Source organism: Ascidiella aspersa, chromosome 3 (assembly GCF_963924565.1).
Source record: "Ascidiella aspersa chromosome 3, kaAscAspe10.2, whole genome shotgun sequence".
Classification (NCBI taxonomy): Eukaryota; Metazoa; Chordata; class Ascidiacea; order Phlebobranchia; family Ascidiidae; genus Ascidiella; species Ascidiella aspersa.
In genome coordinates, this window is record NC_139449.1 from 17,685,770 (window position 1) to 17,700,515 (window position 14,746).

The 14,746-nt window shown below is 36.7% G+C and overlaps 1 protein-coding gene, 1 long non-coding RNA gene and 1 pseudogene across 2 annotated transcripts; 1 reads left to right on the forward strand and 2 right to left on the reverse strand.

Annotated features, from left to right (window-relative positions):
- Positions 1-1,476: 1,476 nt before the first annotated feature.
- Positions 1,477-2,148, reverse strand: LOC146160488 (uncharacterized; the record flags this gene model as incomplete). The annotated part of the gene is made up of 1 exon (XM_083384955.1): positions 1,477-2,148. A coding segment is annotated over one exon (672 nt), but the record flags the coding sequence as incomplete, so codon positions are not given.
- A 5,081-nt stretch (positions 2,149-7,229) lies between these two features.
- On the reverse strand, positions 7,230-10,080 carry LOC146160489 (uncharacterized). Its single transcript, XR_014494711.1, has 3 exons — positions 9,945-10,080; positions 9,158-9,283; positions 7,230-8,136 (listed from the first exon to the last, which is right to left on the reverse strand). It is a non-coding gene; the product is annotated as an uncharacterized LOC146160489 (long non-coding RNA).
- Positions 10,081-11,639: 1,559 nt separating this feature from the next.
- On the forward strand, positions 11,640-12,783 carry LOC146160490 (uncharacterized; annotated as a pseudogene).
- Positions 12,784-14,746: the final 1,963 nt, after the last annotated feature.

Sequence of the window (14,746 nt, forward strand, 5' to 3'; positions counted from 1 at the left end):
TTAAAATGGAGTTTGAAGCCCTCTCAATAGTACATCGGTGTTTCTTGGACGCTTTGCGAGCGCGATATCTGCGAGTATCTCTTTTGTTTCTGTCATTTCTTGCGGAAGGTTTGCATTTACAGAAAATTTGTCGCATTTGTTTCTGTTTAAGCCAAAGATGGTAATACTTTTTATCATAATGTAAGATAAAATTTTGCCTAAAACGTTTCTGAAGCACCTTGGGCACATTGCTACTTTTGTGTGTTATAGGCTTCTTTGCTTCTACAGGCGAAGTTGCAAGCTGTTTCCTGATTCTGCGTTCTTGTTGTATTAACAGCAGATCGAAGTCTATGCCTATTTTATTGTTGGAAGGCAGTAAAACCCAGTGTTGTAATGATTTAAGTCGATGACTTGACTGAAGTGCACTTAAGTCACTGTTTTTAAATGACTTTACTTGACTTAAGTCATTTGGGCAAAATGACTTGACTTGACTTAAGTCTTTCGGACAAATGACTTGACTTGAATTAAGTTTTTTGAACAAATGACTTGGGTTGAAATAAAGCATTTCTTTAAGTATGTTTTTTTTTTATAAAATTGAGCTATTCGTCCAATTTTTGCACGAAAAACAAATTGTCGCTATATGTTCCTTTTTTCTTATTTTTTAGTTGAGTTATTGTTAATAATCATGCAAGTTTAAAAATTCTAATAGTTTAACGTTTTATTTTTATGACAAAGACATGACTTGAAGTTGACTTGCTCTAATTATGACTTGACTGGGACTTGACTTGCGCAACTGATGACTTGGACTGGGACTTGACTTGTTATTTATTTGAAAAGACTTGACTTGGACTTAAGTTATTTTACAAATAACTTGACTGGGACTTAAGTCATTTCAAAATGACTTGTTTACAACACTGGTAAAACCCTGGCTTTTAAACATTTTCGAAGAAATGTGCGTTTAGCCATTTGTCCTCGCACAGGTCTAGTTGGTTGATCTCGGGTTGCTCTACAAAAGTCACCTTTGAACAATTACTTAAAGGTGGCTTGGAGGCAAAAATGTGGGCATGGTAGGAAGCATAATGTTTTAAAAGAGCAGCTTTGTCCCCGTCTTTCGACAAAGAAAAGGTTTTCCACGTCCATCTGTGCCTATTCAATCTGGTGGAGAACGAATTTTTAGTTTGGCCAACATATTGTTCATTACATATAACACAAGACGCCACGTAAATACCGAAAATTTACAGTTTAAACATTGATGTAGTTTTATGGTTTTACTCTGTGTGATCAGTTTATTTGTGGGAAAAACCATTGTTTGTAATTTGCCGTGATGACCACAAAGACCACAGTGGCCACATCCATTGGATTTGGGCAACTCTTTGTCTTGCACGATGTTAGATGACGCTTGCGCCAGCATGCGGAACTTTGTGAACTTGTTGGCGAGGGTATGAGGCCTTTTGTACGTCACCATGACGTTCTGTTGGTAAGACCTCTCTTTCTTTGTTAATTGGGAAATCCGGTCGCCCAAAGAATTTTCTTTGGAGTTCTAACTTTTTTCAAAGGCCCGAAACGTTCCTTCCAAAGCGTTGCCAAACCTATAATTTTACGCACTACACCCTTAGGAAAATTGGATTTTAAGCATTTAGTTTGAAGGCGACGCAAACTTTGTTGATAATCGTCGTCGAGTTCATTCAGTCGCCTTAGGCGGGTAGCTTCCCCAAAAACTACTCCCTTGAAAACAGAGGGTGGGTGATGAGATCTGCCGTTAATAAAACAGCGATCAGAGGCTGTCGGTTTGGTGTAGTCTTTTGTGATGAAACCACATGGTGAAGACGTTTTTGTAACATGGAGAACATCTAAAAACTCCAGTTGATTACCATCAGTAGCAGTGTTGATTGTTCTGAAAGTGAGCTTTAAGTTGTTTTGCTCGAATACCTGCTCCAAACATGAACGTATTTCATCAGTGGTTTCTTGACCAAAAGAAAGCCAAATTATGTCATCGACAAACCTTTTGAACAATTGCGCTTTCTTAAGGGTCTTATAAGCACTTTGTATAACGTAGTGCATAGTGATGTTGGCTATGGAAACAGAATGGTTATTGCCGGTTGTTATGCCATCTCGTTGATTGTAAAAACAACTGCCATTCTGCGTCACTACGTTGTTAAGGCAGTATATTACCAGTTAGCAATATCTTTTCTGGAGGATTCTAGGTACGTAGTATGTTTTGCTAAAACAAACAATAAAGCCTCTTGATTGCATCGTCATTTAGTTGGCAGTTGCGGCTTGCGTAGTGCACCACTTGCCTAGAACAGTTGGTTTAGGTTTTTATAGCGTATTCTTGACTTATGTTGTGTTATGTTTTTAGATACTGAAGATGCTTTATAGCGAAATATATTTATCTTTTTATTACATACAAACAAACTGATTTTCGGTTTGCTAAGTTCTATACTTAGTTTAATCTTCATCATTGATGTGCAACCAGAATCGTTTGTTTTCACCATTCGGATTCAGGCAGATTTTGTTATTCGAAAGATTACTTTGATTACTACAAAGGCATGTAGTATTTGTTTGCATTTATCCAATTAATATACGAAAAATGTATAGTTTTTTGGGTGGCATCGCCTCGGCACCCCTGGATATGCCCATGATGTGTATGATAATAGTGTATACATCTCACAATATACTGTGCAGCTGTGTATTGCAATAAAAACCATCCTCAACATAAAGCTTCAAACGCAATCATCTGTTTCAACAAACAAAACGGTTAAATTTCAACAACAAAACGGTTAAACAGAATGGACTCCACTTCAGCCATAAGACCAAAGTAAGAACAACATAAACGCCGGAATAAAACATATTTCGGAATAAAACCAAAATAGGTGTAATATATTATAGTCGTATTACCGTCTAATCGGAATAAGTCCTAAACCCGTCGTAATAAGAGCTAAATGGCCAGCATCAGGCCTACACAACAGTTTACCTAACCCCAACCCTAAGTTCATCACGAACTCCCCTAATAGTTTCAACTCTTAACTCATTTTTTAACCCAACCCATATTACCCACCAATAACCCCAAACAGAGACAAAAAATCCGGTGATATAACAGCGGCGCTTTTCAAACTAGGGCGCCCAACCGTCGACACCAAAACGGTCGATGTCAGACCGATGGCCCCCAATCGCCCCATACCCTCTCCCTACAATTTCAGGCGTTATATTGGACATTTAGGCCTTATTCCGACAGGTTTATATCTTATTCGGACGAATAAGTTTTTATTCTGTCGTGGATATTAATTACTGCGTATTTGACTGTATTACCGGTATGTCGTTGGTCTTAATACTATATTTTTATTGATTTTTCTGCTTTAGGCATTGTTGCTTTTTAAGTCTTATTGTGTGTTCCCGACAGAATATTTAGAATTAGTAAAAATGGAAATCACACGCTTACTATAACAATATTTAAAGTTGCTTTCCGTATAACTAATTTTTAGCTGAATTTTAACTTTTTTTTAAATTTTATTCTAAAATGCATATGTTTTTAGACTGCAATACGTACAAACAACAAATTGAAACAAACCATTCAACCTTTATTCACCCCTATCTGTTGGTTCACCCATCACCAGTTTAGGAAACCCTGTATTACGCCAACTATAGTGAATAATCAACCGAAAGTGTATTTTCGCAGTTCTACTTTTATTGCAGATGGACCAAAGTTGTGTTCTCCAAATCTACAAACACTCGAGTTTTGTGTTTTTAATTTACTAGTTTTAAGTGCTACGACATACATGCAGATAAATGATAAGGATGCTCCGCTAAAAAGTTTTACAACCCATGATATAAGTCAATGACTTGACTGTTTTAAGATGATTTAACATAAGTCAGTTAACAAATAACTCGATAAAGTTAAGGTGCTTTAATTGATTACTTTTAGTAAAATTGGGTCAATTTTTAAATGTAATAAAATGTTAACCTGCCAATTGTTTCGGATTTTGCATTTGCTGTGCGAAATATTGGTGAGAATGGGACGTGTTCGCCATTTTATTATTTTTATGCCAATGCTGTGATTTGGAATTGACTTTCGTAACTACTAACTTGGACTGGCACTTGACTTGCTATTTGTTAAAATGACTTGACTTTGACTTAACATCATTTTGTGAATGACTTGACGGGACCAGTTTTTTAGTCAGAAAAACCTATAATTTCCTTGTAGATTACACGGGTATTAGGCTAGTTTAACTTTTTAAGAAAATAAAATCGAGTACAAACTTATTGAAGAAAGTAGTCTATTATCTTCAAAAAGGCATACTGGGAGATTATGTGCAATAAAAGACACTTGAACGTTGTAAATTCAAATATTACTTGAACGAAAGGATGTAGGTTATGCCATTCACAGTTTTTAAATAAATCATAACGTGAACCTGGCCTGATTGGTTGGTTGCATTATTCATACCGGTAGTGTTGGGCATTTTGGCACATTTACACCTTTTGTTATTATTGTTTGACTAGCCTTGTTTGAGAAATTAGTATCATCTTATTGTAAATAAATGAATTAGGCTTACTATACTCTAGCTATAATTAAGATTGTGCTTCGACTCGCATAGCATTGCACGTGCAATTAATCTTTGAAACAAACTAAATCGTCATGGATAAAAATGAATGAAAAATACACAAACATATGTGTTCAACAACTGTGATCTAGCCTTTCTGAAGATGATTTTTGAGCAACCATTACGGCTCGAGTATGATAGTACAAAGGAAACTAACACCATGTAGAAAGCGTTGGCGTCATGGTATTTCTCGACTCGCTCCCTTTGAGCCTGTGCAGCTCAGTTGGTAGAGCGACTGTCCCCGTGTGGCCAGAGGTCGTAAGTTCTAACCTCAATGCAGCGGCTGGTTGTTTTTCTAGGCTGCCTTGCTTGCATCATTGATTGACCGATTCGGTTGATCTGCGATGACTTCCGGTATCATGAATAACAAGGGTGATTATATTTAAAGAAACGTATCCTACAACCAGAAAATTGTGAAGTTTAATCACTAAACGGAAAAAAGGTTTATTACGAACTTTAGATATATTTATTTAGGAGGTGAAGCAAGTTTTTTTTTCTTTCGTATGTAGATAACAGAGGCTGATCCAGGTGAGGGGGAGCGTAGACATGCCCGGCCAAACTGTATTTTTGCCTATTTTGCATAATTCTCGCGCTTCTCGTGAATCGGCGTTATGATTGTAGTAGGTCTTTATTCATTTTGATAAGCTCGTTTTAGCCAAAAAGTGTCAATCGAAAATTAAAGTTTTTTAACTTAGAATATTTAAAATTGTTTTGTTGCTTTGCGCGAGTTTATAACATCTTTGCAATAGCTTTTCTATTGAAATTAGCACCTCTCCAAACCTAAAACTTAAACAAAATAATTGAACTGTGTGGTGTGTTTAAGGTTAGTTCTTTATTAACTACGTTTATATGTAACTTTGTGACGTCACGTTACGGCGTAACTTGTGACGTAATCTCTGAAAAAACATGCCCCCAAAACAAACAAGGTGACGAACCTGGTGGAGAAGTAGGTTATTATATGACCTAGGCCTATTAACCCCAGAAGCAATTATCTTGGTTTATAGTCAAATTTACGCCCCAATCCCAGTCAAACGAATACGCAGCAGCTGAAATGCTTTATGAAGAGTCGCCTATCGTATTTTCTTATTTAAAAGTTTCTTGGCAACAAATTAAAATGCAAGATAACATAAGCATGATAATTTAATAAAACGGCCAGCTAGACTGCTATACCAATCCATAAAGTATAAGTAGGCCTACGCGATTTTCTAATTTGATTTGTATGAGTTCGTTTGACGGCCACGACATTATTTATAGACATACAGAATCTTACTTCCACGATCAATGCGATTTCAACTCATGTGGTGGCTTTATTGGAAATCCATATTTTATATAGCCTAGTTCTATAGCTATCTACTCTAATGCAGTGGTTTCAAACCTGGAAGTCGCAAGAGATTTTCTGAGGAGTCGACGTGTAGACCTACTACTTGTTAAACGAAAACGTAGGCCTCATATTTTGTTGAACGAAAAAACAAACAATGTTAACTAAATTTTTTAGTAGAACGATGAGCAAGAACCAATCCAACACTTTTGGTATTGAAATTTGCCTCCGTAAACCAGTAGTGTTTATGGCGTCACCAACATTCTTGTTTTTAATCAATTGCTGAAGCTTAGCCCCAGTGTAATGATCTTGTATCACAGAAATAGGTACATTCGACCGATAAAAGTACCGGTTTGTGACAATCGATAAAACAATTGTACAATATCAGAAAAAGGAATAGTTCCGAGTAGAATCCCCGATGACGTCGCCCACCAGACTGGGGCGTGTCCTCCTTTTGACCTTAACCTAACCTGGGTTAACGTCATGCTTATTTACATTTGTCTAGCTAGCCATACAGTACAAGGGTCTCTGTTATTAGCCAAATATATATTTATAGGTGATGTATTGTTGTCTTGAAACACAAACCATTTCCGATTTGGTACCGCTGTATCGTTTTATTCAGCATTGAGTAAATAATGTGAAAACACGTGGGGCTATCGTGAACTGTAATATAGCCTACAGTCTGTTGCGGTGAAGCGAACCAGGCAATCGAAAAAACGTGGTACAAACAACCGTTTTGACCAAAACTTTACCTCGCCTCACTTCCGTTGACTGTGTTACAGCAGTCAAACATCAAAAAGTTTTATTTTAGTTTAAGGACACGACAATCAGCAATTGTAAAAGGGTTGTCGTCTCGATGAGTGGAAGGCTTTTAACGCGTACGCCGTAGAGCAAGTTACGAACCACATTGGCGCCTGAGGCATGGGTTTTCTTTCCAAAAACTTACATGGGAGCAAACGGATTGCGAAAACGTGAGCGGTTCATTTCTTCGTCTGCTCGAAAAAAACGGCTTATGAGCCACCCAGCACACGTTTTTCGTTACTTGGCACATGGCTGAAAAAAAAACGTAAGGCCCTAATCGATAAATCGATTGGACCAGACCATGCAATGCAGCCAATCTTTTATGCTATGGTATAGCTGGGACTCCACCCACGTGCGACTGGCCAATCGATTAAAACCTAAATTTACTTGGGATGTAGCCAACCATCAATACACAATACACAGGCCATATTTATTCATTATATAAACTACAATATCTCGCGGGTGCTTAAACGCATTTGGTATTGGTCTATAGATTAGAAAATTGCATACTGTATTTTGGTCTCTATTTTATTAATTGGCGGTGTATATTGTAAAATCAAACTCACAGTCAAATAACGTTCAATACAGTAAGGGCATTTCTAAATAAAACACTGTAAAAAAAAGCAGCATAAATTAAACATAAAAATAATTGCAAAATAAGCTTGAATACTTGTAACATTTGACTTTGCAACTTAACTTTCACAGCTGTGGAAAAAAGTAGTGAAGAATCAACACAATAATAAAACTTGACAAAAAAATAAAAATAGGTCAAGCAATTGATATATGTGTGTATAGTGTTAAGTATGCATTTTGGTACTACTTGGATGTAAGACAAGACTCTTAGAGCAACATCATTAAAAATGCATTGTCACTTCTGGATAAAACAAATTTACAGACAGGAATCGCCAATGGGTCATAGAGTGGTTTTAGAAATACAACCAAGCAAGATGATTTATGTAAAAAAATCTCAGAATAAAGAGTTATGTTCTGGTGGATTATTTTACTGTAAGCTTTAATTTTCCAACCAAATTTAGCAAATAATGCGGCACTTGCTAATTAGTTAAACAAATTCTATATTGAAGCCTAGTTAGATCAGTATTTACTACGATAAGAACAAATGTATATTGTCTTTAGCAGACAAAGTTTTAAACACAGTTCTGTTTAGCAGTAAACTACTCTACATAAAAGCCAAACACTGTAAACCTTGCCGTCTTTACATCAACAAAGAAAGAAGTACAACAAAAGTAATTGCATAAACAATTCCAGCAATAAAAAAAATGTAAAATTGTACTTATTGTACTAAAAGTTTGAAGAGGGCTGTGGTATGGGCAATGGGCATCTCTGCCACTGTGAAGTTTAATAGTGTTTTTCATTTGTGTTGAAATTCTTACGATGCTTTACTTTTATCTTCATTACTTTTGTCTTTAGCCTTGGATGGTTCTAAATAAAAATTTTGGTAATGTTAAAATGCAGATAAGTTAACCCATGTTCAAAGCTTTTCAACTATAAACCTTTTAGTCCTAAATTCGGAGGAAACTTGACGCAGATTTACAGAAACAATGTTCTTACGTTTAGGCACAAATAAATATAAAGTAAACAATTATAGATGGACATAGGTACGGCCAAAACCATTTTGCAAAAGTCTGGTCAACACTTCAACAAAAAATTTGGTGTTGAAGTTTCATTTAATAAATCATTATAACCAAACAATAGGGAAACTTATTTTTTGCTGAACTATTGCTTTTAGACATAGTGTCAAAACAAGGTTGCTCAACCAGTCCCACTAAGTCAGGGGCGGCCAACCAGTCAGAGACCAAAAGCAATACATATTATGTGATTTGCCACAAAAAAGCCACACCTTACACATTGGTAAAATGAAAATAACCCTCTTTCTTCCTCACTTACACACCTTTCATCCGATATCAGATAGATTTAATATAGATCTGGCATACTAACAATATTGCTAAGACTACATTTAATCAAATTTTTATTCACTGTATAAATGCCATCACACTGTAGAAGTTTCTAAAATCTGTTGACTTGACTCTACGAAAAGGAATAGGATGACTATGGGTGGATTCCGTGAATCCCGTTTTGTAAAAAAGGACACAGTAAAACACCTGGTGCCATAAAATAGGTCCCTTGAACAAATACGCAATGGAAATCAGGCATAAATAAATTCAACGGTAGGGCGACAAAAGCCTTTCAGGCTTTTATGCCGACAAAATTTCTCTAAACAGGCCAAAACGATCGCTAATATTTTTTGCATTTTGTTACAAAAAGGAAAAAATTATGAATGTAATAATAAACACCGGACATCTTAAAAAACTTAAATACAATCTTAACCAACCTTTTTAGTTTTATTCATATTTTTCTGGTCATTAACTCAAAGTTTATGAAGACAAGGAATGTTTCCACTGAATTATGTACATCTACCCACAAAGTTTACAGTTTTACTTACCATCCACGCTCATTGTTGCAAGTTTGTCAGATAAGAGCTTTGTTGCAATTGTACCGTCAATCGTAAGTTCTGGAATGGCATGCCTCCTTCCACTTCTACTGCTTTTGGCAAAATCATTTAGAAGATCTAAACAGAAAGTTACGAATTCGCTAGACAGATGGAAGGCAGCACTAGCATCAAAAGAAAACATATTTATTATGGTGCTTATAGTATTTATATTTTGGGTTTGTCTGTATTTTTGTGCAGTTAGGCACCGAAAAAAGTTAGGCGTAACAATTCACCTGTAACATTTTTGCGTAAGCTGACAATTTAAACATAATTACTTGTCCGGCATGATTTCTAGATGAGGGATAAAGGCAGTCTGGTGTAAAAACAGCTCCAAATATTAATGGCATAATACACCACAGAAGCATTGCTGTTGTATAACCTTAACGTTAATAACCAAGTCCTGTATGACAATTTTTGTTTATAAAAAAGATGAAAAAAGCCAGCGCAAAATATGAATTCAAGCTAAATAACATGGATTACATTGATGCTTTTTAGTGATTTTTTTCAGTCTTGCATCAAAACAATGTTTTTACTTTTATGATTTAAATTTTAAACAGTTAGGTCAACAAATCAGTGGCCAAATTTAGTTTTATTTAAGATATACGTACACATAAAAATAAAAAAAATTGTGCAGGTTTGGCCTATTGAAAGAAACTTGGGTACATTGTCATACTTTAAGAAGTAAATACTTAAGTGTGGTCTAATCATTATCTTACATCACTGTGTAATTTAAAATCACCTGCGGATTCTAGCTGCATTTTCGACGTCATAATCACACAAGACAAAAAAACAGATTGGACTTCTTATGGATCACTAGTAGAGGATCAACATATCACCTTTGCTTGCATTAAATTGCTTGCATTAAATATCTAACCTAATATTAAGTAAAGAAAACAGAATGTGTTGCCAGAAATTTATTTTTGTTTTAAAGTTACAAGTTACTTAAAATTTGGTTAAGAATAATATTAAATCGATTAAAGCTGCAAAAAAGAGTTTGTGACTACTGAAGTCGATTTAGTTTGATGCTATAAGCTATTTTCACCTTTGGTTTGACCTACCCAAAGTGTTACCACTGGAAATGTTGAAAAGTAGAATACCAGGGGAATTATACAAAAATAGGTTTTAAATCTTGAATAAGAATCCATAATATCAAATTTTAGCAATTTTTTTAATAATTATTCAACTTATTTTTTGAGTGGGGATTATTCATATTACACCATATAATGAGAGCAATTAATCACAGAACATATATGTATGATAATTTAAAGACAATCTTTTAAAGGCTGCCTAACATTCTAAACCACTACAATTTGAAGCAGTTGTGTTACAAACTATAATGTATAACTAAAAAAACATGATACAATTACCAGGTTTTTGCCAAAACCAAATGTTTTGCAACATAGTGAGTGCAACTGCAATGTACCACAATGAACTCAATTCAGGCTAAGTAATTGGTCACCTAAAAATTGCTGACGTCACAATTCATTGCTAAATTTAAAGCAAGTACTATGAATGTGTCATCACAGCGAAAAGCCTTTATCCAAACTTATCATTTGCGTATTTAAATTAGGTGCAACAATTCACAATAAAACACAAAAATTATAGCGATTCTAAAACTGCTAAATTAGATTAGATTCCAAGGTTTCGAGGCACTGGTCTAGAATCCTACCACAACGCGTATTGTTTGGGTTAGGATGCGGGTTAGCGTTTGGGTAGGTTAAGCAATATTATTAAAAATTAATACTTGACCCATCCTCACCCAAAAAATAACCGACATCTCAACCCAAATATTGTGCGTTGCTTTAATAATTGTTTCTACGCTGTGGTAGGATTCTATACCATCGCCGGTTTCGATATTGTACATTGTAGTTTTACATCTTTGGCAACCACAAAATAACATGCCAAGCAACTCCAAACTTCATTGACAAATAAATCGATCCTTGCCAGTTCCCAGGTTAGGTGTTTCGAACTCGTCTCGCTTGAACGACTACCGTACCTAGCTTCAAAAACTAGGTTATAGTTTCTGTGTTCGTAAAGTAATCTGTTTTCGTTTGCATGTGTTTAAAATGTTTTATTTTGATGCGAGGCTTATTGGACTATACGTTTTATCTCACTTTCTTAGCTATTTCTTATTAGTCAAAGCGCATGGGTCGATGCAGGGGCGGATCCAAGGGGGAGCACGTGACCATGCCCACCTCCCAAACTGTATTTTTGTCTATTTCAACTACGTTAATGCAAAAATTATTGCGCTCATCGCAAATCTGAAATAGGTGTATATTATGTCTTAGCCCAGCTGATGTTCCCAAACTTTTCTGGGTAACCGCGCCCTTAAACTATAATCAACACTCGCGGCGCCGCAATAAATTAAAAAAAGGGTCCTACTCTGTCTGTTTGACCCCATTCCACTATAGACACTTGAGGAGTGCACATTTAAATGGAGAAGGCGAGTACGAGCTATGCACAAGCGGCAGTAAAAAGCGCAGGGAGTGCGGTGAAAAGGCCAAACTGTCTAAGTTTTAAATCTGAAAGAATGCTTAAACGAGACGAGTTATGGAGTTATTGAAAGAGGCTGATTTTCCTATCAGTAAAGTACTTGGAATTGCAGAAATGAAAGGAACGCAGGTGGACGTGACCTGCACAAGTCGATTACAAAGTAAAGCTGGCTGGAATATCCTACATTAAAAATGTTCGACTTTATGAGAGTGGCCTTATCAACGTGGGAATTGGTTGGGTTCCAATACCGTTTCAAGATGACATAATCGCAGAAACATTGAGTCAACACTATGGAGAAGTTAAAAAAATGATACACCAAAAAGACAAGGTTGGATTGCTATCGGGAATGCGTATAGCCACTATGAACAAGACAGATTTGTCGGAAAACCCAATTCCAAGCTACATAAGAGTTAATAGCTTAGAATTTTACGTAACTTATCATGGACAACAATTTACATGAGAGTATTGTGGTGACGCTGGACACAAGCAAGCGAATTGCCCAATTTTAAAGAAAAAATGATTTTCCAGAACTACAAAGAAACAATGGCGGAAGAGTGGAAAATGAAAACAGGTCAAAGCTCATCAGAACCAGTTCACCTGCGGCGCGCCAAACTACGCAACCAGCTACTGATAAGAAGTTGCCAAGCAGTGGAAGAGAAGCGGGGAGAGATAAGACAAACAACCAGGATACCCTAAGCAACATTGAAATCCCAGAAAACAGCTCCGACAACGAAAAAAGGTTTTCACCGGGCCGTTCTAGCATTGAGCATACTGGTAAACCAATCATAAATAGCCCGAATCCTAAAACGAGAGTTCGAGGAAGTCCCGAATTGCTACCAAACAGCAAATCACAAAGCATTTGTGAAACGCCGATCTCACTTGTATGCCTAGAATGCCACACCGAAAGTTGCCTGGCACCAGAAGCAACCCAATTCTATTGCTACAAGTGCAAACATGAGTTCAACATATCCAAAGCATGCTGCGACGAAGAAACTACAATTTTGGTGCCAACCCAGGAAAAGGCTATCAGCTGCCCGAAATGTACAGCGGTGATGCGTTGGATGCCGTGCTGCAAACAATTTTAACCGGAGTTTGTGACGAAGGACAACCATAGGCGTAGCCAGGGGGGGCCTGAGGGGCCATGCCCCCCCCCCCCCAAATTTATAAATATTTTACTGTTAATACTTTGTTTTTTAGCATTTGTGAGCAGTACCACAACAGTCGATCACAGGCATGCCACACCTTCAATTGTCATGCACTGTTACGTCACAAACGATGTAGTTAATATTAGATTTGCTATACATTAATGTAGTTTTACTACTTAAAAGTCAGTTTTTGCTGTTTGAATGGTTTTCTTGGAAATGGAGTATTGCGTTAACACTCAGTCAGTTGCTGCTCGAAACGGTTTGCTAACATTGTTATTGTGATCGTTACGGCGGTAAATACAATGACAAAAGCTAAACAAAAAGTTAAACTTTTTGGCCCCCCCCAAAAAAAGTTTCGGCTGGCTACGCCACTGAGGACAACATATTTGAATGCGTTCAATGTAACAGGTACTCAATTGCATGTGTGTGTAATACATTTAATTCAGTTCCGAATCTCGCAATGAGCAAAGAGTGCTCCAATAGCTCATGTTACTATAAATTAATCAACTGTAGTTGCGGGAAAAAATCCAACGAATGTATCGAACCAAGTAAACCGTTTCGATGCCCATGTGGACTGGAATATGACGGTGACATAGAACTTGGGGCGGAATAGAATGATAGCCCAATTGTATTTGTATTATTTTTGTGAATCTCCTTTTTTTGTGCATTTTTTTTGCCTAATGTCTATTACTATTGCGTCATTTAACGTTGCGGGAATCTGTGATCCGTCCAAACGGTATATTAGAGACAAAAAATGCCATATAACCTTAATACAGTAAACACATTGTACCCTTGGGGATGAGAAACTTTGGCAGATGGAATGGGGAGAAGAAATTGTTTGGTCACATTGTACAAATCGCAGCAAGGGGGTAGCCATTTTATTTTCCAAAAACTTAACGTATTCTATTAATCAATTGACAGCTGACCCAAGCGGGAGGTATCTCATATTCACCATTAAACTTGGTGATAAGCAATTAACATTAACAAATATTTACGGGCCAAACAATGATAAACCAGCCTTTTTTGACAACTTTTTTGCAGACCTTATCACAGCTATACTGACGGCGACATGGTTGTAAGAGGTGATTTTAATATTATTCTAAATGCGAGTTTGGATAAAAGTCATGGGCCCCGCATACAAACAAAAGATCACGGGCCACTCTGCAGGCTCACATGAATTCATTCGAACTGTATGATGCTTTTCGGCATGTGCATGAGGTAAAAAGAAAGTACTCGAGAATTCAAACAAAACCAGCGTCTCGTATAGACTTCTTTCTAACCTCAAAATCACTATTGACCAACATTATAGACGCCAGCATTGTCACAGGTATTTTGTCTGACCATAAAATCGTTGACAAAAAGCAATATTAACAGAATTATCGAGCTTTTTTGGAGGCCTATACAAAATACGCAATACGAAATGCGTCCAATCACAAATCGACCTTAACCTATCAAACCCGAACCTCCCGAAATTAAACGCTTCCCGTTCCCAGCTATAGAAAAGACCGAAGAGCCTATCCCAACGGCCGAAATTAAGTCTGCAATTAACACAATGCCAAAAAATAAGTCACTGCCAGTTGAATTTTACCAAACGTTTTGGCCAGATATAAAATCTTTGTTTTGCGAAGCTTGGTTCTACACTGAGAATATTGGTAAATTTAGCCAGAGTCAGGCACAAGGGGTCGTGACCTTAATACCGAAACCACAGAAAGACCCCTTACTTACAACCAATTACCGTCCTATTTCGTTATTAAACGCTGATTATAAAATAATGTCCAAAGTTATTAGCAGCAGAATTAAAACATATATAACTCTTGATTAGTCAAGACCAAAATGGTTTTATGAAGGGGATGACATAGGCGATAATCTCCGTATCCTTTTTGACATCATGGACTCCTGCAGT